Source organism: Argentina anserina, chromosome 2 (genome assembly GCF_933775445.1).
Source record: "Argentina anserina chromosome 2, drPotAnse1.1, whole genome shotgun sequence".
Lineage (NCBI taxonomy): Eukaryota > Viridiplantae > Streptophyta > Magnoliopsida > Rosales > Rosaceae > Argentina > Argentina anserina.
This window is the reverse complement of record NC_065873.1, coordinates 26,214,225-26,235,799: the sequence shown is the minus strand read 5'-3', so window position 1 is coordinate 26,235,799 and position 21,575 is coordinate 26,214,225. Positions and strand designations below refer to the sequence as shown.

Sequence of the window (21,575 nt, the reverse complement as noted above, 5' to 3'; positions counted from 1 at the left end):
GAAGCATATAAGCCAATACAGGTAGCTCAATCAGATATTGATGAGATAGGATTGATTTCCAAGTGAATGAAGGAGAAACAACAACAACAACAACAACAACAAAGAGAGAACTAGTTTGTGAAAGAGAGCAAAGCCAGGTGGAGATGCTCATTCTCCTCACATCACACAGCGTAGTTCTTCAAGAATCTCCAAAGTCCAAACTACTGAGAGTTGGCTGCTGACGGGATCTTGTTTCTGTGACCCCTCAATTGTTTTGCCTGCTTATGCAATTCACCCACCATCACAGATCTCCGTGAGCCAATTTCTCATGTCGTTTCTGCTCTTCAATTTGGGAAAACCCCAAATATAATTTCGTGGACCATTTAGAATCATTATAAAAACGTCTACATGCATGCAATTATTGTAATTAATGGCTTAAGTTGATGGTCTAATTTCTTAATTACATACTTACATATATAGTTACATACATAAAATGATACTGAAAATGGTGGTGTGCTGGCTTATGGATGAAGCAACTGCCACATGCATATCAATAACAATATTTCTATGATAATTGCAGCTTAAATGTCATTTTCTCTCACCAAAAGACGCCAAAATAATTTCAAAGGGGTTCTTCACAAGTCAAGTTTCTCACATAATTTCATTTGTATGTATGTTGAGTGGTCTTTTCTGATTACAACGGACCACTCCCAATATTCATGGCTAACCTCCGCTCAATTATTGGAAACATTAAGGCCTTAATCTACTTTTGTATTCCAATCAATATATGTGTGCGATGTGTTTAATTATAACTTTATATTGAACAAAACTATCAAAGTGTTTGCATGGTACCACGATGAGGGTTGCAGGCTGAGGCGGCCGGCCTTAGAAAACTGTTTTACGAGAGATTTCCAGTTTGTGTACATTTTAGTTTTTGGATTGTTGAAAAGAAGTAATTATGTCTTTCGAAATATGACTAGTTTTAACAGAGTTTACGTGCCATGAATTTCAAGGTCGACCATATTGCATGAATCACGACATAATAAGTGGTGTGGACATCATCCCTATTCAAATCGTATGATGTAGGGGAAAAGGCAAGTGAAATAGACGTAGTGTAAATTTAGTTATGAAGATTTGGACTATGAATATGGAGTTTTCGCTTGCTGAAATAGACGTGTATGAAGATGGTGTTTTTGTTGCTGAAATAATAAGGCATGTCGATGACGATGAATGGACCCAACACCTAGGTGATTGCATGGGGGAAAAAGAAAGCATGAATAATTGAATACAAAGAAAGGAGATGCCCAAGCAGCCTAGGCCCCGATCCATTTGTCTGTTACATCAAAAAAAAGAGGACACCAAATAATACGATAATAGTCCTTTTGTTGTGTACCTAAATGGAAGTCTATTAAGAGTCCGATAATAAATCGGAGTGAACCATCATTAGAGACACTAGACTTCAACGTACGAACGCTCACAAGGTTCATTAGCATGGTTGGATTGTCATTCTACGTTTCTAATCTCAACGTGAGCATGAACGTATCCATCACAAACAGACATATGACTGATATGAGGCTCACCTACAAGAGTATGGTTAATTATTCTCTTCGTCAAAAGAACTCCAATAATTTTTTTTCATTTTTATTGTGGAAAACAAAAAGATAAATGCAACACAAGATTTTATCTATCGTAATACCACCAATATAATCTACCTCTGCATACGTCTCTGCCGCCACCGGTGCCACAACAGCCGCACTACGCCCCCAAAATATTGCTTGCCAAGTTGCCAACCAACCTCATAATTAGATGATTGTAATTCGTAAAGTAAGAATTTGAAATAGTAACAAACTGTCAACAAGCCTTTAGGGAAGGCTATGGTTTCGCCTGTAGTTGAAACTTGAAAGTACATCTAAATCTCGAAATTTTATCTTCTTTAACGGGTTTATAGATTTCTCTCCAAAACAAAAAACAAAACAAAAAATGTATACAAAGAGCAAAGAAACGACGCAAAGGATAATTCCAACCAAGAACCCACCCTCAAATATCTTATGACGTTTGTTTTATTAGTTATATAACGTTGTTAGGCCCAACATGCGTTAGCCATGAGGTTTTAAAAATCAAGAGGGAGCAAGATCACGCATCAAGTTCTCCGATGCGATCATGCAAAGCTCTCCCCTCACCAGAATCAGCTCCTCATCCAATCCCGCAGGCAGGCATGCCTTCCTGTCATTCTCCTGCTCGGCTCTCCGAACCCCAAAATCGAACGGATTACCACATTATAAATCTAGGGTAGCACCCTCTTACCAAGCTCTCATTTCTGGACTGCCAATATAGAAAACAAACGCACAGCAAAATCCTTCACAATCAGGAGATAGGAAAGCTAAAGAAATAGCTGATCATATTGTGGTGAGTAGTTTTCTCTCTTTCTCGCTCTTTCTGATGTAAACTACAATTTGACAGCATGTCTCTCTCTTTTGAAGGTACAGGTTTATTCATGGGAAGGAGCCAGGTTTCATGGAGTCTTATTTTCTTGGCTATGGGGCTGTTAAGCTACGTCTCTGTTGAAGCTACAGGGAGGTCTCTGAGACACAAGGGAAATGAATTGAACAAGGGGCTCCAGGGCTGGCACGGTAAAGAGACTACCTATGGCGAAATGACTGCAGGTGGTTTCGGGGGAGGGTCTTATAACAGAGATGAACTGGACAAGGGGCTCCAGAGTTGGCGCGGTAAAGAGACTACCTACGAAGAACTGACAGCAGGAGGTTATGGGGGCGGGTCTGGTTATGGCTCTGGTGGTAGTGGAGGTGGTGTAGACAATGGTGGCAGTGGCTATGGAGGCGGTGGGGGTGGTTTAGGAAATGGTGGCAGTGGCTATGGAGGAGGTGGTGGATCTGGTAACAATGGTGGTGGTTATGGAGGTGGATCTGGTAACAGTGGTGGTTATGGTAACGGCGGCGGATTCGGTAATGGTGGGGGATATGGCAATGGGGGTGGAGGAGCTGGAGGAGGTGGTGGCTTTGGCAATGGTAGCGGAGGAAGTGGACATGGGGGAGGCTTTGGTATGGGGTCAGGTCCAGGATTTGGTGCTGGAGGTGGGGGTGGCGGCGGTGGTGGTGGTGGTGGTGGGGGATATAATCATGATGAGAAGAACTAAGTCCAGGATTATTTTAACTAGAATAAGATGATTTTCCGGTTTATTTTGTCAATAAATGATTTAGTGCTGCACTTCTTCTGTTAATCTACATATGAAACAAATTAAATGACTTGAATCATGCATTAACAAGTACCAAAGCATTCTTAGTGAGTTCATACCCTGGAAAGATTCATGAACACGTAATCCCTGTATATCACGAATTATACACTTCCTGTGTGCTTGACTGAGAAGTGTATTCAGTATAAAGTATAAACTACATGCCCCAGCTTTCATGACAAGTCAGTGATTGCATAAAATCAGCAAGGAATATGGAAAAGGGAAGGGGAATCAAGAAGGTTACAGGAAGGGGAATCAAGAAGGTGATTTTGGGAGTTCCATGTAATATGCTTACTTGGTTTGTACCTTTGGTGTATATCTGTGATGTTAAGCACAGACTAAAGAGGTTGCACAGAACTTCGAAACTTGGAAATACCTTGTAATTGCAGGGTTAATGAATTTTACAAGCTACCAATTGTCGAAGTCCAACCATTATTTCTTGCAACTCCATGATCTCATAAACATCCATTAATCTAAGCATCGGTTCATGAAACAGATTGCAGAGACAATTCAACTAAAGAACTTTAGGAAGATGTGTCATGGTTGAACTACTACCAAAAGAGACAACAGTGCCTAGTGAGAAGATGACTACTAAACATGCATAGAAGCACAAAAGGTGAAAAAACTATAGTTGCAACTTACAAACACTCGAAATGAATGGGTTATGTTTAACTCAGATAACTTCTCAATGTAGATTGGTCGAGTTCCCAGGTAGTTGGAGCGTGATTCCCTTGCATATCTGGCGATACATGCAATATAAAAGAGATAATAGATCGTTTTGGAATGTGCCAATGTGGTGCTCTCGATTGGGATCACAAACCATTCACTGTGGGCACCCTGTCCTCTGGATAAAAGGGTATGTTCTTTTGATTCGTAACTAATTTCAGAAACAGCCTTAAACTCCAGTTTTATGAGCTACCCTACACCGCAGTTGTTTAATACACTCTTGTTCTAGTATACTAGTAGGATGATATCTACTCTTATTACAGTTATACTGAAACTAGTCAATCTCAGGGGAATAGAACGTGTGGTTCAAGATGTGGACCACCAGCAATCCAATGTCTAATAACCTGTTGGACCAAACAAGATTTATGTATCACCTCCTCATAGTATTGTACGTTACTAATCGTGTCCCTCGTATAATTAGATACAGCTGGAGACTCTAGTTTATAAAGCTCAAGGGACTAGATTCTTTATAACCTGAAGTAGAAAATCTTTGAGGGTTGGAGGCATAAGTTATGACGAACTAGGGACTTACAAGATAAGAAAGTGTAGCAAGGGATAAATCAAGAAGCTTACTACGAGTAATGTGCCAGACCGACTTATATCATATGTTGTAATCCCAGACTAGCTAAACTCTGAGAGACAATCAAACTTGAGAAACATTTTAGTTCACGATTCTGTGCATTTGGTTCATTTCTCTTACTCAGTTCAATAAACTATCAGCCACGAATGTAAAATAGCACCAAGACACTACAATTAACATATGTAAGCAGCTATGCTTATCACAGTATCTGGCAGCCACAATGCAAACATACAAGAAGCAAAATAAAACATGACGATTGGCGAGGCTTCTCGGCCTCATCTATCTATTCTATATATGAAACCTCATGAGACTCTCCAACATTTTGCTTCAACATCATTCGTTTACGCATTGCAATATCAAATAATAATCCACCTAGTTCTTTCTAGCAATGCTATACTGGTCCATGTGATGCCTGCATTATATTCCAGCAATTCACATTTTCTTCTTAGAGATTAGTAGTACCGTTATATACCTCGGTTCAAATTATCTTTCTTGTTATCACTCTACCTTTTTACCTCTATCATTTCAGAACCGAGAGCAGTAAAACAAGCACACACAAAGAAATGAATAGCTACACAAATCAATTATATATAACAGAGAGAGGATAACATCAATTTCTAGTACCAATTTTGCACACAGTGAACAGTCGAAGCCTGAGATTTTACAGCAAAGACCTAACCTTGTGCAGGGGGAGCCGATTTCACCGCGGCAGTATAACCTTCATCCAGCTCGCTCTTCTCGATTCCTTCCCAGTCATCTTCATCGCTGTAATTTCCCAATTTGACCCCGACCGCTTCACCGCAATGCGCAGTAACGACGTCGTTTGGTGCTGATTCAGGGGATTCCTCCACCTGTCTATTCTCCGAAATTTCCTCATCCTCATAACCACGTCGACGATCAGAGTCAATCGCTTTCTCAACCGACACCTCCGCGCCGCCGTCATCGGATTTCTCCACAAATTCAACGGTCGCCGCTTCTTCATTTTCCGATTTCCCTTCGAACCGATCAACCGCTTCCACTTCGGCGGCGAATTGGACTCTCTTCTGGCTCTGATAAACCTCTTCGACTCTGAGCTTCTTCTCTTCGAATCGCACCTCCTCCGTGACGACTTTGGACTCCGCCGAGTCTTGTTCGCGGTCCGCCATGGCCATCGCGACGAGCTTGGCGACGAAGAAAGAGAGGATGAGCGCCACCGACGCCGTCCAAACCAAGTCCTGAACGAGCTCCATATCCAAATCAAATCACAGCAAGTCCAAATCAAACCGAAACCGAAAGCGTTTTTGGAGATGGAAATTATGAACAAAAAAAACAGAGAAGTAAAATAAGAAAGCAAAAGGGGTATTTGCAGAGCAGAGCCAAAGCATGTACTTGAGATTTTAATTCTGCTCTTCTTCTTCTCCTCTTTTTGCCTTGGCGTCACTTTTTAGGGTTGACACGTTTCGTAATGTCATTGGGATTCAAGCCATTTTTGTCATGCATTCACTGTGTGCCTTTTTTGGTCAATTTTTTGTCTCTGTTTTTTTTTTGGGTATGCGTTTTCGTTCTTATCCGGTCATGTAATTGGGTGACGGCGGTGACGGTAGGTGCATGGAGTCATGTGCATTTGGGTAGGTCGTAGTCGGCCACGTGGAGATTTGGACGTTTGCGGTCTACTATTCTTGGAGGACTCTGATCTTACTCAAAGAATTAGAATCGAGCTCTTTTCTGTACTCATAGAATCAGCCAATTAGGAGATCATTTCAAGTGGTGGTGGGACTTGTTTAATAAGAACATAGTAGTTAGTTTAAGTGGAGGTAAAATAGGAACTTACTGCCCCATAGTCACGTGGTGGGGAAGTCCCCGTTTAAAATATTTTCCTTTGAGAAGTTCTACTGTGGGGCTGTCCAATAAAATTTGATGTCACCGTACTTATCCTCGTTTGGTTCCGGATTCGTTTGTTTGTCTAATCGTTGTTTACTTTCCTGAGGTTAGATCAAGCACGCATTTCTATAGACATTCTCGTCTGAAACTTTGAAAATTTTAGAAATAGTTTGCGGAATGTTTTATACGAGGATCCAATCGATTGGTTCTCGACTCTAAATTTCACAAGTAGATCTCTACCCCATCCTTTGTTACACAATATTTAGGAGGCCCAAGGCCACTTGTAAAAGCCCACAAGTAGAAGTAGCCGGCAAGAGAGTAGCCCGACGAAAGTGACGGTGGTGCACTGGTGCACACCACTGACTCACTGACATTACTTTAGTGTGCGACTGTGTTAAAAAATTTCAACGACATAAAAATGGATGACGAAGCACGATGGTTATCTGTAAACAATTTAGTGTAAACCCTGTCAAAAAGAATTTTAGCCTGAACTCTAAACAATAGTCCCTCCGGGGAACAATCTACCTCTCTTAAGATAATTCAGATGAAAATCACAAAACTATGGACGCAAATTCAATTATCATCAGTTTCAGCGTGTCACTGATACTTGCAAATTATCCTTTATTGGAATTAAAATGGGAGAGGATGGCAAACCCTATTTCAATTCATTGCCTTAGTTTCCAAACCACCACCAAACAACCAACTGTTGAAGAAAGGGAGCATGGTGCATATGAGACTTGTGCAGGCCAGAAAGACATACGACGACGGTGGTTTCTTTCCGACAAGCCATTTAGTCATTTACTACAGCATCACTGTCTGCTGGGGCGGTGGTGGTGATGGTATATATGGCTCCACCACTTAAAGATTGCGCTAAGTTTTATCTGGTTCAAGTTAAGTAAATGCAACTACCACAAATTGTTGTGAGCTCCAGCTGTGTAGTATAAGTAATGCGATTAGCACTATGTGTGGTATAGATTTGTTCGACAAGCTGATCTAGACGAAACCATCATCTTCTCTAGTGTGAAACAGGTTACTGCATTTCTTTCGTCTTTTCGTGGCTCCAATACTTCGTACCTAACTGATCATGATTCTAATCATTCTATTATATATGTCCTTATCGTCACAGCTTCTTAGTCATTCTTAAACGACTTCGGAGCTCTGTATTTGATCCATATATATCTAGCTTGCTTTAAATCTTCAAAGAACAAGACAAGGAGAAGAAATGGGTGGTGGCAACGGTCAGAAGTCGAAGACGGCTCGCCTGAGGAACTTGGAGAAGCAAAAACCTGCTAAAGGTACCTCACCCCCTTTCAGTTTTGGGGTTCTTGAGCTCAGTTTCTTCGCTTTTTCGACAAGTCATGTCTAGATCACCAACTAATAAGCTCATTCTTGCAGGAAGCCAGCTTGACTCGAACAAGAAAGCAATGACAATCCAAGTAAAATTATTGCCCTCCTCTCATCTTATTGATCAAGATTTTCTTTTTGTGTTTCATTTCATGTTTTGCTTATCGTTCTGAACTTCTGATGCGACTGAGAAATTTGACTTGATTGCAGTGCAAGGTATGCATGCAGGCGTTTATCTGCACCACAACTGAGGTCAAGTGCAGGGAACACGCAGAGGCAAAGCATCCCAAATCTGATGTTTATGCATGTTTTCCTCATCTTCAAAAATGAAACAATCTGATATCACTAGATGAAATGTGTTCGACATCCCCCCTTGTAATCATACTCTGATTGACCTCCGGGGATGCTCTGCATAAATTTCCTTTGAAAGATTAATGGATTTTCATCTGCATAAAGATCTCCATCTGAATTTTTATGTATATGTGAATGTTTGTTGCATTGGGTATATTCACTTCAAATATAGTATCAGCAGACAGAACAAACAGCATCACTACCGTAACATACGCATGCCAGAGTAAATGGATGTTTGAAACAATCAAATGCTGATAACAATGCTTTCTGGGTAAATTCCAACACATTTACCTATAAATTGTAAACAGAGATTCCAGGGGTTCAAGTCGTAAAGCTATAGCTTATACAATGTATGGATCCAAACCCAAAAATCATTCAAAGAATTGAAGGAGTGATTGATATCACTGTACACACTCGGAACAAGTAAGAATACAATGAGTGAAAAGATAAAACAAAAAGGAAAATCTAGGTGCGATGAATCTAAGCTATGTAATCAGTATGATGTAACAGCAGCCACCTGCACTTCCTGGCTTACAAAGATTCTCCATAGTTTTGGACGGTGTTACCGCATCTGGCTATTTTCTGCGCTTCTCACTTCTGAAAAGTATGGATGAGCCTGAAACATGGAATAGAAAAACTTAAGTCTCATGAAATCAAAGTAATTTATATTCTGAAGTCTGAACAGCGACAAACATAAGTTGTTATAACATTCATGATTATGTATCTAAATAATTTTGTGCTAGTGTAAGAGCGAGTGCGCTGGGGATTCTGTGTATTTTGTAAAAGAAAGGGAATGAGAAAAAAAAAAACAGCAGCCAAATCTTAACTAATACCATCGCTTCTTTTGCTGTAAGCCTTTCCTGATGATCATATCGAAGAAGCTTGTCTAGAAAATCGATGGCCTGGATGTCAGAAAAAACCAAAGAATCACCAGTCAATCACCAATCTGTAAAGAGAAACATATTCAACATATGCTAGATCTTCCACAAGTCTAGGGGGTGGAGGAGAGATTTATACGACTTACCTCTGAAGAAACAAGATGTCGATTGTCTGGAGTAATAAATCTTTGCCATGGTTTCTTGCTGTGACTGAATCATAATTCAAAGAGAAATTGCATGTCAGTATCTCGCTACAAACAAGTTTTCTTCACTCTACCACTTTAATTTTTGTCCGACTACAGAAATAGAAAATTCTCACAAAACTATGATCATCCTTTTGTTTTGACATTAGTTGCAAAATAAAGATCACAAGTATACCTTCCAACAAGAGCCTCGAGCTGAGGTTCAAGCACAAGATGATATTTAGCCAAGTATGCATGTAATTCGTCTGTTCCAAGAACCTGAAATAGAAATCATCTACATAATTTCACATACAACACAAGTCTTTACACTGTACGTGCTACTATTTATGAAATTACAGTACAGCAGACAAAGTAAAATGAATCTTCTGATCCAACACATGCTGAATTCCTTCAAAAAAAAAAAGCACAAGCACATGCTGACTTCGGTACATCCAGTAATACAACAAACATATTGCAGAATGACAATTCACTAATGACTTCCACAACACCCGTATCAATGCTTGGAGAAGAAAGTTGAAGATAAGAAAAATATCATTTGGTGATACCCAAATTGGTGGGCATTTTCCCTACCTAACAGAAGCTGCTCAAATTATTATATGACCTTATTTCCACTATGTGTTCTCTCTGGTAAGCTTCAAGTCATTACTGCTAGCAGATATTTATGATAGGAGTTGGGTGTTTTGTCACAGTGGAACTTATTAAATGAGGTTTTAAGCATTGATGGTTGTCTCTCTCAGCCACTTACAGGCTTTTCCTGCTAATTGCTGCAAGACTGAAGCATTTTTAGCTTCTTTGAGAAAACTACCAATTGAGAATTTGACACGTTTCAACACATATGCCGCAAACCTAATGCAACAGCCATAAAGTTCTGTGAACCTTTATGGCTACAATAAAAGCTTAGTTATAAGTTATAACAACAGAATATATGCACCTGATACAGAGAGAAAATCTGTCCAAATTTTAGCTTGTCACAACAATATTGGTTGAACTACTTAAGCATGCAAAATTTCACAACAAACCAAATCACGAATAACAACGGTAAGTACTAGATAAACTTCAGGCGATTTTAAATCATGCAGCCCTAAACCAATATTGACAAGCTGAGATACATTTAGCACATATATGTGAATGAGCAGAATATTTGAGCTGTGGATCAAACAAAAGTTACCTTAGCGATTTTCACAAGCTGGTCCTGGTTATCATGACCATAAAAGAATTGTTCCTTGCGAAATATCTGCAAGAAAGATATTACTTGGTTTAACGAAATCTTCATGGTGAACAGAAGAAACTTTTATACAGAGTAGCACCAGGGAGACATGAGGCTTACCATTCCTGCAAACATGCAGCCAAGACTCCACATGTCTAATGAATAGTCATAGTCTTGCAAATCAACAAGGAGCTCAGGCCCTTTATAGTGCCTGATAAACAGCATTTGAGTATGTCAACTTTCTCTAGAAGGTAACATATAGTGAATGAGACAACACAAGAGTTTATCCTTAAAGTAATAAATTATTTTTGCTGTTCATTGTTGAGTTAGTACACTGTATCTTAACTTCCTCAGCAACAGAAATCTGATTACAGCTTAGATTAATAACTGCAGGTTTGCATGTAAACAATTTCTACAGCTATTATTTAAGGTAACAACTTCTACCCTTGTTTACTCAACAGAACAAAGAATCAAAGGTTGCCAGAGTTTTGGAAGTTTGGGTGGATAGGAGTGATAGAACCCCAAATCCGACCTCTATGAATCAATCATAGTTTCTTTCAGAAGTCCAATGAGAAACTAATTTCGTGGATTGGATTGAATCTACCTTGAAGCTACTCGGACATTGTATTCTTTGCCAGGATGATAGAATTCAGCAAGACCCCAATCAATCAGGCGAAGTTTCCGCAACTCATGATCAATCATAACATTGTGAGGCTTTACATCTCGATGCATTATGCCCTGTGAATGACAGTAATCCAATGCCTGCAATTACAGAGGCATTCTTTATTAGAAGAATGCATCAGCTAATTCATTTATTTATGTTCGGCACATTCATCACAATAATCAAAGAGGGGAAGAGATGAGAGTAGATAGGAAAATTAATGAACGTTTAGTAAATTGATCCAATAAGAGAAACCTTGAGAAGTTCATATATATAGTAGCGAATGTCGTAATCCGTCAGTGTGGGGTACAGTGTTTTGAAATCCGTACTGTTAACATGTTCAAAGATCAAACTGGGAGTTTTTGAGAGCTCATCCCTGACAATAGTAAGTAGCTTCACAATATTTGGACCACCACAAAGATTCTGTAATATCTTTATCTCCCTTTTAATCTGCATGAATACCAAACAATTGCTATGACATACCAAGTTTCAGAAACACTAGATCAGAAATGTACAACTCTTGTTCTGTAGGATTTCCACAACTTAAAAAAAAAAAAAAACACACACACCTTCTTTTTCTTGACTGGTTTAAGGATCTTGATCACGCATTTCTCATTGTTGGTTACATTTATACCCTCAAACACCTCACTGTATTTTCCTCTCCCAACCTTCTGAACAACCTCGTATTCGTCTTGCTCGCTGATCATAATAAAAACAGTCAAGGAGAACCGCCTTAACATATACGTTCCGAATCAAAAAAAAAAAAAACTCCAAACAAATCTGGATATCATCTACAAAACCATTACATCACCAAGGATATTCAATAATATGGCTAATTCAACAATCAATATCTTTGCATGTTGTAGCTGGATTTGTCAAGTCTATCTGATTCAGCAATCCCAAATGCTAACATTGAAACCAGTCTAGCTTTAGTTTAAGAACCTAATCCAGCAATTAACATAGATAATTAAACCTAAGGATTCATAATACAGATTAGAATAAAAATACGAAGGAGCAATTCAATTGATAAAGATATAAAGGGGGCTGAGTTTACCCCCATTGAAGGACGAGGGATTCGTAATCCCAGTAATCTCTGGGACGCTGAACGTTGACATCGGCGTAGACACGAGCCCTGGACATGGCCGGCTACCGGGATTGAGCTGTGATTCTTTGAAGATTCCGGTGGAGGATATGGCGGCAAACCCACGTTGCCCTAGTAGGAGAGCAACCGCGGATTTTCCTTGGGAAATATTTATATCATTTTTTATAGCTGGTTTCGTTTTGGTGGTGTTCCAGAATCCGATTTCAAACGGACTCGTTTATAAGAGAGGAAGGGGTTTATGACTTGCGAAGCATTTTCTCCGATTTACTTTACTTGGTAAAAAATATGGCAAAAGTTACTAAATGAACATAAACAACAAGAAAATGATCTTCTACCTACGTAAAATTCTAGCTGTTGTAGTTGCATTCTTGTTAACAAGTTTACAACTCAAACAAAGTAACACTAATTTTAAGATTATTGAATTGAATGGTGTATATTGCAGCCCTGTAGGAGATAAAATTCTATTGCTTGATTTGGCTGCTTTGTTGAGCATAGAGTCCATGGTTGCATTTCTTTCTTGTATGGTTGGTCTATGAGACTTGCAATCAATAGGTGCAATATGTACGTATTTGAAATTTGATCAACTTCTTTTTCTATACTCAAGTCTTCAATCCATCTCATAGTAGCACCGTCACCTTTGCACCATATTTTGGCTCCTCCATATTTTTCACCTTTTAGATGTATTGATCAAATATGAAACAACCATTGTGGCAAATATGTGAGCATAAATATGCACTTATGGATGGAGACAATTCACTATGGTTCAAACTAACTTGTGACATTAGATTTCCTCTACCTCTAAATGTGTAGCTCATTTTTTATGGTTGAATACTTTTTTTTAGGAATGACAAAAATTATATTGAGCTAAAAGGAAAATACATGAAGCGATGCAAAAACATCAAAATGAAAAAAAAAAGTTAAAAACAACGAAATGTACAAGTGCATTTGTAAAAGCAATAAATGATAACAAGACGCATACAAACGTATGAAAATAATTGTAACCAATGTCGCCCGACATTGTTGTACATCATAAGTCAAAGTAGTGAAAATATTAAGAAGTAACCAAGATCGTAACTGTAACCGTAGCAGGGCCGATCTATATGATGTGAAAGAAATACGAGAGGCGGTCCGAGAGACACGAAGACAACCAAGGGTGTACTCCCTTCGAGATACATACTCGTAACCGTACAACTCAAGACGTATGCGTGGATTTATCATAGTTGGTATCATAGTTGTATATATAGTCTTTATCAAGAGTGGACATTCACTCTGAAAATTACAGAGTGAAATTCTAATTTTATCACACTTTTCGGTCAAATTTTTTTATCATAAGCAATTCAATATTTAGGTATGTCATTCAAGATCATCTCTATAAAATTTCATCAAATTCATACATCGTTAAGGTATTGAAATTATATTAAATCAATAAATGAATTAACATTGTTCAACGTGAACTGTTCGTGTAAATCTCAATTTTGAAAGATCAAATCATTATCAAATTGGATGAAACTTTGTAGAGATGATCTTGAATAACATACCTAAATATTAAATCGCTTATTTTTTCACCATTTGACCGAAAAAGTGTGCCAAAATTGGAACTTCACACTGTAATTTCAGAGTGAAGCTTCACACTGTAATTTCAGAGTGAAGCTTAACTCTGGATAAAAACTGTATATATACACACACATGAAAGTTTTTATACCACCCACGTGTAAGATCTCATGGGCTCGCAAGTCCTGGTCCATAAGCCTTTAGAGTTTAGAGAAACAAACACTCATGTGCGAGGAGGCCCTTATTAGACATTCCTGTATTCCAAGTTTCTAAACACGAAAAATGAGCCTGGCCCACGAGCCGTTTGCGTGGATTTATCTTCCCAGACTTTAGTACGTACATTGCTGTCAGACGCGAAACAAAATGCATCGGATCCGGACGGAACCCCACAGGCCAAACCTCCACGTGTCGACCACATAATGCGTGATCGCGTCATGGGATGAACTAAGGTAAAAGTTTAATCGAGGAGGAGAGGAACTCAGATTTTTTTTCAACGATTTTCTGGTTTCTTTTACATTTCTCGCCAGACCAAACAGAGGAATCAGAAATCGTTGCGAAGAAGAAGCTTCTCTCCCCGAAAGGAGAGGGAAATGAAAGAGTGATCATCATAGTTTCTATTTGCTTAATTCATCAGCTTCTTCTGTACGTGATTCTTTTATATACAAGTGCTTCTAATCTATCAAGCAAAACTCGTGATCGATCTGGATCAATGGCGTTCTGGCGTAAGATGAAATGTCCGGTGCGGAGAACTGTTAACCGGGTCGCCACCCGCGTTGGAATCCGAAAAACCGGTGAGCTAGCATCTCCATTGCTATATTAGTTTGATGATCGATCAATGATCATTCATTATATTATATTATGATAGAGAATATGAAAATGAAGTTTGTGTGTATAGGGCTACCAAAGCTGAGACACGATGTGAAGAGTTGCGAGTATGAGGACGTGCGTGTGATGTGGAATATACTCAACAAAAATGAGCCAGAGACTATTCGATTGGGAGGAAGCTCGAGGAAGAAGAAGAAGAGGCCTTCTTGCACTTTCGTGAATTGGGTTAAACGATCACCACTCATGTGTCGTTCATTTTGAATCAGATCATACTGCGGTCGGTATAGATATGTACAAATCAGACGGCACGGGTCGTGGATGGATCGGTCGTCTCTTCTTCCGGTAATAAGGACCAAATAACTAAGCTTAATCGTGTGTGTACATGTATATCCAATACCTTTCTCTACAAAGTTTTTTAAGTGGCAAGTTTTTTGTCTATTCTACTATGGTACTACTGTATCTGTAAATGTTGAGCTTAATCCAGGCTTGTACCTTGTATGAGTTGTATCTCGTGCTTGAAATAAAAGGGCATTTTGATATTAAATATATTTTATTCAAGGACTACATATTGATCTACATGCTTTGATTGAATGCATTCTCAAGAAGCCAAATTTCCAGCATCGTCAATCTTCGTCTATGGAAGAGTTTGCCTGTTCATTCGTCGAGAGATATCGATATATGAATGCGTGAGAGACTGAGGCTGTTAGAACAGAGCTAGGAGCCTAGGATAGTAATAAATTTTCTCAAGCTAACATTGGAATTGACACATGGAATTAGACTCGTCAAGGTTTTGAAAGTTTTTGTTATTCAAATGGTCATTGTCCCTTTTTTTTATGGTTGAATACTTGATAGTTGATATACCATTAAATGGCACTATTGAACTATATCATAGTAAATTCACAAATCAAAACTTCTCCAGAATTGTATTTTCCAGTGTGGTGAATGCAGGGGTGAGCATAAAAAGCCGAAATTCCGATCCCGTCCCGTTTTATAATAGTGGGAGTGTCGGACAGGACGTGAGACGGATAATTTATATCCAGCTTCGTCCCGTCCCGCGTTAAATTTCATTTGAATTTTAACCATAAAATATTTCATCATCATCATACATTTATAATTTATGAGAACATCTTAGATGCATTTGATAAGAAAATGACTAACTTCAAAGAATGAATTTTGGATCTTGGTTCATTTCCTAAAGATAAATAAGTTCCGGTTAATTTTCTCATTAATATTGTCATAACCCGAATTTTCGTAACTAATTATCGAATTGATTTCAATTTATAAAGTTTGTGAAATTCATTCAAACAACTTTTTGTTTGCTTAGCGAAGCGGTAAATCGAAAACGGAAACGTTATCGGAACGTTTATTTAGATACAATATCTAATTGTATATGTTTCTCTTGTATGACAATACTATAATTTTTATGTACAATATCTATAACGCTATAATTTGAATGATTAATTTAATTTTATAATAGTTAAACTCATGGTATCGAAGTAGATGATGAAGAATATTTGGAACAATCTATGTTAATTTATTCTATTACAATAATTGATACTAAATTTTATTAATAGTAAATTAAATATTTATTATTTAAAGTAAGAGATGGTGGGATAGACTCGGTCTCATCTCGATCCCGACGAGATTGATCTCGGGTGGGATGAACTTTTAAAAACACAAATCTCGTCCCGAACTTAATGAGTGGGACATGACGTGGGTTTAACATCATCCCGTCATGTGCCCACCCTTACGTGAATGTACATGAGGCTTAACATAGGCTACAAATAGAGGTGTTGATTAGATATTAGTATGAGATAAGTGTTCGAGCTAGGAAAAAAGATCTTCCTCAGAGAACAATCAGCAAGTCCCGTGTCGAACCCTAGACGGTTTGACCCTTCGTTCTCTGTTGTTGCCGGCGTGCCAGTACTTTTGAGTTAGGTACAACTATTGCTTTGTTTGACGATGATTGCGCTCACGTACTGTCTTCGTCACAAATGATTGCTCCGCAGTTGCTGATAAACCGCTGAAGTTCGAATGACCTATACACAACCGGAGTTGCTAGGTACCTTTCACTCCATCTCCAGTAGATGGCCGATATTACTTTAGACCTCTTGGGGAAAAACATAGCTTATAATGCATCGTTGATAGCATGACTTTCTCGTTGTAAGGAAATTGCTGACTAGTGCAGGCTTTTGTGTTTGCTAGAAGCTAGGCTAGCGACTCGATGGACTTGACTCTAGTTACCGAGGTTAATCAGACTTGTTTGCTACATGCAGCGCGAGGCGTACATCTGGGTAGCTCCGCTCCGATGGGAGACTTGGTTGCCGAAGCTAATTGGACTTTTGCTCCTTGAGGAGACTTGGTTGCCGAAGCTAATCAGACTTTTGCTCCGTGAGGAGATTTGACTATGCGGTTGCGCGATAGTTTGTTTGACGTTGCGTGTGTTATTCTGTACATTCGACCCGTTTATATATAGAACACAAATTGTTCTTTCTTGCAGATCAAGTCTTGAGAATCTCCTAGTTGATTTAGATCCGCCTTCCTTAATCAACTCAGATTATGTACAGCGATAGTCCCCTACATCTATTCCAATACGGCAAGTAATCTTGCTCTGTGATGTATTTTCCCCAAATAACCGGTCCACGAGCCTGAATAATCTAGATAATACCGGAGTATTATTTTAGCCCCAAACAATAAGTTGAGCATTGTCATAGCTCTACCCCTTTTACTACTAATAGCTTCCATTATTAGTATTATTTTTTAGAACCGATTACCTTTAATTAGGTCAATCTCCTAATCCCCGAGGTATGGTAAGTAAGGTTCATGTATTTTCTCTTGACATGAATTGTACGCTTGCGAGTTGAGAGTAAACGTGCAATTGAGCACTCTCTATATTACATTGGGCCTTATTTACAAAGTGTCGTTCTGCAGAGCCCAACCCACGCTGGCGGCAAAACTCAACTAAACGAAGCGTTTCACTAAAGGACTATATAATGCTACAATGTTATCAAGTGAGGAACTAGGGTTTTGGATCATCTCTCCTTGCGGCTGCTGTGAGTTGAAGGCGACTTTCTCAGAGATTGAAGGATGGGACACTCGAACGTCTGGAACTCGCATCCCAAGTCTTACGGCCCTGGCTCTCGCCTTTGGTATGATTTTGTCGCCGATTTCTCCTTTTTTTTTCAGATCTTCTCAGCGATGATTAGTATATTATGCATTCTGCTTTGACTTAAGTTTTTGTGAATCTTTTTCGTTCTTGGTGAATCTTGTATATTGTTTCTGTTGAAGTATTACCATGACCAAGTATTTCAGTTTTAAACTAATTTTGGTGTTGATGGTTTGGGATTATGCTCGTCATGAATAGGCTGAGATTGTCGGTGTGTTCATACTAGTCATTCTTAATTTATTATGTAGTTAGTTTTGTTCAAAAGAGAGAAGTATACATGGGCTGTGTGGGATTATGCAATGGGGCGGTTAAATTTTAGTCATAGTTAGGAGTTAGGAGCTTGAGTTTAACAACTTCAATGCGTGTTTTGCTAACTTTGTATACTGTCATAATGGGTTGTACAAGATTAGGTTGCTTATTTCTCACCTTGTTTTTTGTTTTTCTTGTTGTTTATGGTTCTGTGATACCTTTGTACCGTGATTACCTTGCGAAGTAATTCTATTTGCTGCCAATTCTTGTTGCAAACTTGCAATTGATTTGATTTCTTTGGACAGCCGAGTGTGTGGGAATCCTCATGGGTTGATCAGGAAGTATGGACTGATGTGCTGCAGGCAGTGCTTCCGCAGCAATGCTAAGGAAATTGGCTTCATCAAGGTAAATTCTCTCTCGCCCTAACAAAAGTTGGATCGCAAGGAGCTTCTTAGTTATTTGGCTTTTGTTTGAAACCTGTTTTCTTTGGATTTGACCTTTTTTTGTGAATATCTAATTATCCAGATTAGAATCAAAAGGTGAGAATGGCCTATTTGGTATTAATTGCACTTAGATTATGCCCATTTGTTTTAGTTGATTCTTTGTATAAATGGATGCTGAATTGTTGATGAGTCATTTTTATTGCAGTATCGTTAAATGGTGAGGGCCTCTGATTTACTGCTACACTGGGTCGGCAATGAAGTTGTTCGCGAAATGGAGTTTGGAGTGATTACTTTTACTTAGTTTCTTATTCAAGACCATAATGTAGTATATTTAAGTTTCGCAAGTAGTTCTTGACTGGGGCACTGGGCCAGTTTTGACATTTGATACCAAACCTTGGTTTATTTGCCTAATCTATCTTTGAGTGAATTGCATCTGTTCATGAGTAAAGATGCTTAACAATGCTATCCGCTGTAATGGCAATTAATGGTTGATCTGCCCTTGAATGCCTCGGTGCTTTTGAATAATGAGCAAACATGCTTACATGCGCGGCAACTTGTGCCATGCATCACAACCCGAAACTTCATTCGAGGCACACTTACTTTCTTGTGTAAGATCAACAATTAATTGTCTTGTTAAGACAATTTAACCATACTACCTAAGCACCGATCGAGGCACACTCGTCTTGTCCGAAGTACCCCAAAGAATTGTGTGTGCGGGAGAGAATCAAAATGTTCATGTTGAGAGAGAGAGAGCGTGTGTGCGCGCAATAGTGACAAAACATACAAGTAACGTAGATAAATTTTAAAAGATGGAGGTGCGGGGAATCGAACCCCGTGCCTCTCGCATGCGAAGCGAGCGCTCTACCATATGAGCTACACCCCCTTGTGGTAATTTATTGGATTAAACTTTTTTTGTAATTTCAAATTTCAGGATGGCGCTCTGCCAAATGCAGCAGACGTGCCGAAAAGCTCACATTCCACGGCAACCTTTAACCCAGTGGTCTCTTAATTCCTCCACTGTGGACTGCATGCCACACTAAATGAAGCACTTAATGAGCAGCTGCTGCACTCATGAAGCTTCTGTGAAACCCACATGCCTTCTTTAATATCATCTCACTTTACCACCGCGCAAATTAAAAATCCAACAACAAAAAAGACAAATAATTTTCCCTACATACTCTTCAAAATGCCAGACATGGGCTCTTTCTTAACTTGCTCTTCCTTCTCTTCTCAGTCTTCTGTTATCTGCCCGGAAATCCTGGTTTGACTTTGCTGTCCTGGTCCAGAACGCCGGCGGCTCTCTCTTTCCTTCTCCATTATAACTCTTTCATGGGTTGTGTTTCTTGAAGGAAATGTCTGAAACTTCTTGAAGCAAAATCTTTGATGTTGCTAATACTTTCTGCATTATGAAGAAGGCTTCTTCTGTGTTGTGGGTTCTGCTTTTGGTGCTGATGTTCCTTGGTGTTTCTAGCGGCAGAAAAGCCTCCTTCTTTCCAGGTATTAATGATTCTTGGAACCTTGATTTCGTTTTTTCAGATTAATTTTCAGTGTATAATATTTCTGTTTTATGTGATTCCCTTGATGGATTGAGTTTGACCTTTTCTTACAACTGTTCATTATAGAAAAGGAAATGATTTGGTTCCTTTGGAATTTCTCCAATGTTAAATATACGCCACATTTGTGTAGGTCAATCCAAAATGGCTTTTCTTCTATGCTATTTGTAGGACCCCAGTTCAGTACTGAAAATATTTGTTCTTTTCTGTAAATTGCATGGATAATCAGTAACCGTTTCAGGAACTGAATTTCCCACTTTGGAGCTAGCTATAACTGTTTTTCTCTTTTGTTGATTTCAATTGTCACTAGTTCTTATTTGTACTTACTGATCTTGGTGTTTAAGCCAGTACATTTAGGTCTGATCGAGTTATGGTGTTTTCTCCTGCCTGATGTTTCTTCTTGTAATCAAGATATTTCTATACTGATTTATATGTAAAATTTGATACATCACAATTTGGTTTGATCTGGAATCAAAGGGAATATCAAAGATGTTTAAACTACAATCGCTCATTGTTTGTTTTCTGTTTCAGATATGCTTGTCAACGACCATGGTGATGGTTTGAAAATGACAAGTACAAGCAGGAGGCTTAAGGTACATGAACTGTAACTGACTGTTATCTCACATAGTTCTTCTGATAGAGCCAATTTGGCAGCGCTGAGTGGCACTTCTGCTCGGAGCTCTTTTGTCACAGACTTGCTAGAGAGCAAGTGCTTCTTGTAAAAACTTAAAGTACTTCAATGTTGCATAAGCACTTGCTCTCTGAGAACCCAGGAAGCACTTCTTGTGAAGTCCAAATGCTACTGGAGTGATTTTGGATACTTGACACTTATTAAAGTAGAGCCAGGAAACACTAAGAACTGCTGTCATAACCCAGAATGCACTTTTAGTTATCTCTTTGAAATGCTACTGAAAGCTCTTTCGAGGCTTTTAGCAATGCTAAATAGTGGATCACATATAGTTTGAATTCCACATGCATATCTCAAAACGTTGTTAGAAAAATCAATGACATAATTGTTTAAACTAAGGTGATTGTATTTTGTTTCCTAAAACTACAGGTGATCAGTGGATACAAACAAAGGCACAAAGGCAATGTTGATCTGGATGATTACCGCCCTATTGATCCGTCTCCAAGTTCAAAAGCTTCTATTAGACCTGGTCCCATTGAGCATAGTGCGCCCATTAACCCTTATATTCCAAAGCCTTCGCTTTCGCCTCCTCATCCTCCCAGTCCAAGTGGTTCTCCTTAACAACATCAAACCTTGTTCGGGTAGATTAATCTCGATGTTAACTGCAAGTTGGTCGTTCTTTAACTTTTAACTAGTAATTAGCTTTATATGCTTTGTAGTTCTGTCTATAATGCCCAAACAAACATTACCAACTACTACTTTGAAGCATGTAATCCCTTTCTGTGTGTTTATTAGTTGTAATCGTATTCATATATATAGTTTCTTGTGCCTTCTTCCAAGTCATGAATCTCTCTCCATTCATCTAAACAATTGTGTCTGTGTTATTGTTCTTGATTGAAAGTTTGATGCTCATATTTACTTGTGAAGTCCCAAACCTTTTGTCTGAACCTCTTTTCTGCTTTAAACTATTTATGGTTGTTTGTTAAACCAAGTATTAAGTACCCAGATTATACAATTCA

The 21,575-nt window shown here is 38.8% G+C and overlaps 6 protein-coding genes and 1 non-coding gene across 8 annotated transcripts; 4 read left to right on the top strand and 3 right to left on the bottom strand.

Annotated features, from left to right (window-relative positions):
• The first annotated feature begins 2,098 nt into the window (after nucleotides 1-2,098).
• Nucleotides 2,099-3,133, top strand: LOC126784266 (putative glycine-rich cell wall structural protein 1). Its single transcript, XM_050509744.1, has 2 exons — nucleotides 2,099-2,385; nucleotides 2,460-3,133. Exon 2 carries the CDS (start codon nucleotides 2,474-2,476, stop codon nucleotides 3,131-3,133), a length of 660 nt encoding a protein of 219 aa, XP_050365701.1. The 5' UTR covers nucleotides 2,099-2,385; nucleotides 2,460-2,473.
• Nucleotides 3,134-4,009: 876 nt separating this feature from the next.
• On the bottom strand, nucleotides 4,010-5,916 carry LOC126783622 (acyl-CoA-binding domain-containing protein 3-like). The gene is made up of 2 exons (XM_050509125.1): nucleotides 5,215-5,916; nucleotides 4,010-4,299 (listed from the first exon to the last, which is right to left on the bottom strand). Exons 1-2 carry the CDS (start codon nucleotides 5,762-5,764, stop codon nucleotides 4,292-4,294), a joined length of 558 nt encoding a protein of 185 aa, XP_050365082.1. The 5' UTR covers nucleotides 5,765-5,916; the 3' UTR covers nucleotides 4,010-4,291.
• A 1,436-nt stretch (nucleotides 5,917-7,352) lies between these two features.
• On the top strand, nucleotides 7,353-8,196 carry LOC126785089 (uncharacterized protein At2g23090-like). Of its 2 annotated transcripts, XM_050510676.1 has the most exons (4): nucleotides 7,353-7,424; nucleotides 7,522-7,690; nucleotides 7,791-7,831; nucleotides 7,950-8,196. In XM_050510676.1, the coding sequence occupies exons 2-4, from the start codon at nucleotides 7,618-7,620 to the stop codon at nucleotides 8,067-8,069; spliced, it is 234 nt and encodes a 77-aa protein (XP_050366633.1). In that variant the 5' UTR covers nucleotides 7,353-7,424; nucleotides 7,522-7,617; the 3' UTR covers nucleotides 8,070-8,196. The 2 variants fall into 2 exon arrangements, with proteins under 2 accessions (XP_050366633.1, XP_050366634.1); XM_050510677.1 differs by lacking the exon at nucleotides 7,353-7,424 and having other exon boundaries at nucleotides 7,495-7,690.
• A 116-nt stretch (nucleotides 8,197-8,312) lies between these two features.
• Nucleotides 8,313-12,343, bottom strand: LOC126785088 (casein kinase II subunit alpha-2-like). Its single transcript, XM_050510675.1, has 10 exons — nucleotides 12,094-12,343; nucleotides 11,609-11,738; nucleotides 11,295-11,489; nucleotides 10,983-11,140; nucleotides 10,499-10,589; nucleotides 10,340-10,405; nucleotides 9,347-9,429; nucleotides 9,115-9,178; nucleotides 8,924-8,992; nucleotides 8,313-8,706 (listed from the first exon to the last, which is right to left on the bottom strand). The coding sequence occupies exons 1-10, from the start codon at nucleotides 12,177-12,179 to the stop codon at nucleotides 8,653-8,655; spliced, it is 996 nt and encodes a 331-aa protein (XP_050366632.1). The 5' UTR covers nucleotides 12,180-12,343; the 3' UTR covers nucleotides 8,313-8,652.
• A 5,182-nt stretch (nucleotides 12,344-17,525) lies between these two features.
• Nucleotides 17,526-18,810, top strand: LOC126783510 (40S ribosomal protein S29). The gene is made up of 3 exons (XM_050508990.1): nucleotides 17,526-17,666; nucleotides 18,238-18,337; nucleotides 18,581-18,810. Exons 1-3 carry the CDS (start codon nucleotides 17,605-17,607, stop codon nucleotides 18,587-18,589), a joined length of 171 nt encoding a protein of 56 aa, XP_050364947.1. The 5' UTR covers nucleotides 17,526-17,604; the 3' UTR covers nucleotides 18,590-18,810.
• A 375-nt stretch (nucleotides 18,811-19,185) lies between these two features.
• On the bottom strand, nucleotides 19,186-19,258 carry TRNAA-CGC (transfer RNA alanine (anticodon CGC)). The gene has a single exon. It is a non-coding gene; the product is annotated as a tRNA-Ala (tRNA).
• A 1,201-nt stretch (nucleotides 19,259-20,459) lies between these two features.
• On the top strand, nucleotides 20,460-21,271 carry LOC126784932 (uncharacterized). Its single transcript, XM_050510480.1, has 2 exons — nucleotides 20,460-20,521; nucleotides 20,986-21,271. Exons 1-2 carry the CDS (start codon nucleotides 20,462-20,464, stop codon nucleotides 21,175-21,177), a joined length of 252 nt encoding a protein of 83 aa, XP_050366437.1. The 5' UTR covers nucleotides 20,460-20,461; the 3' UTR covers nucleotides 21,178-21,271.
• Nucleotides 21,272-21,575: the final 304 nt, after the last annotated feature.

What these genes read in the sequence shown, in the direction of transcription:
- LOC126783622 (XM_050509125.1), bottom strand. Translation starts at nt 5,764, where the DNA reads ATGGAGCTCGTTCAGGACTTGGTTTGGACGGCGTCGGTGGCGCTCATC.
- LOC126783510 (XM_050508990.1), top strand. Translation starts at nt 17,605, where the DNA reads ATGGGACACTCGAACGTCTGGAACTCGCATCCCAAGTCTTACGGCCCT. An exon ending in GGCCCTGGCTCTCGCCTTTG is followed by an intron (nt 17,667 to 18,237) that starts GTATGATTTTGT and finishes TTCTTTGGACAG; the next exon opens with CCGAGTGTGTGGGAATCCTC.
- LOC126785089 (XM_050510676.1), top strand. Translation starts at nt 7,618, where the DNA reads ATGGGTGGTGGCAACGGTCAGAAGTCGAAGACGGCTCGCCTGAGGAAC. An exon ending in GAAGCAAAAACCTGCTAAAG is followed by an intron (nt 7,691 to 7,790) that starts GTACCTCACCCC and finishes TCATTCTTGCAG; the next exon opens with GAAGCCAGCTTGACTCGAAC. An exon ending in AGAAAGCAATGACAATCCAA is followed by an intron (nt 7,832 to 7,949) that starts GTAAAATTATTG and finishes ACTTGATTGCAG; the next exon opens with TGCAAGGTATGCATGCAGGC.
- LOC126784266 (XM_050509744.1), top strand. Translation starts at nt 2,474, where the DNA reads ATGGGAAGGAGCCAGGTTTCATGGAGTCTTATTTTCTTGGCTATGGGG.
- LOC126784932 (XM_050510480.1), top strand. Translation starts at nt 20,462, where the DNA reads ATGCTTGTCAACGACCATGGTGATGGTTTGAAAATGACAAGTACAAGC. An exon ending in GTACAAGCAGGAGGCTTAAG is followed by an intron (nt 20,522 to 20,985) that starts GTACATGAACTG and finishes CTAAAACTACAG; the next exon opens with GTGATCAGTGGATACAAACA.
- LOC126785088 (XM_050510675.1), bottom strand. Translation starts at nt 12,179, where the DNA reads ATGTCCAGGGCTCGTGTCTACGCCGATGTCAACGTTCAGCGTCCCAGA. An exon ending in ATATATATGAACTTCTCAAG is followed by an intron (nt 11,141 to 11,294) that starts GTTTCTCTTATT and finishes CTGTAATTGCAG; the next exon opens with GCATTGGATTACTGTCATTC. An exon ending in AGCTTGTGAAAATCGCTAAG is followed by an intron (nt 9,430 to 10,339) that starts GTAACTTTTGTT and finishes TTTCTATTTCAG; the next exon opens with GTTCTTGGAACAGACGAATT.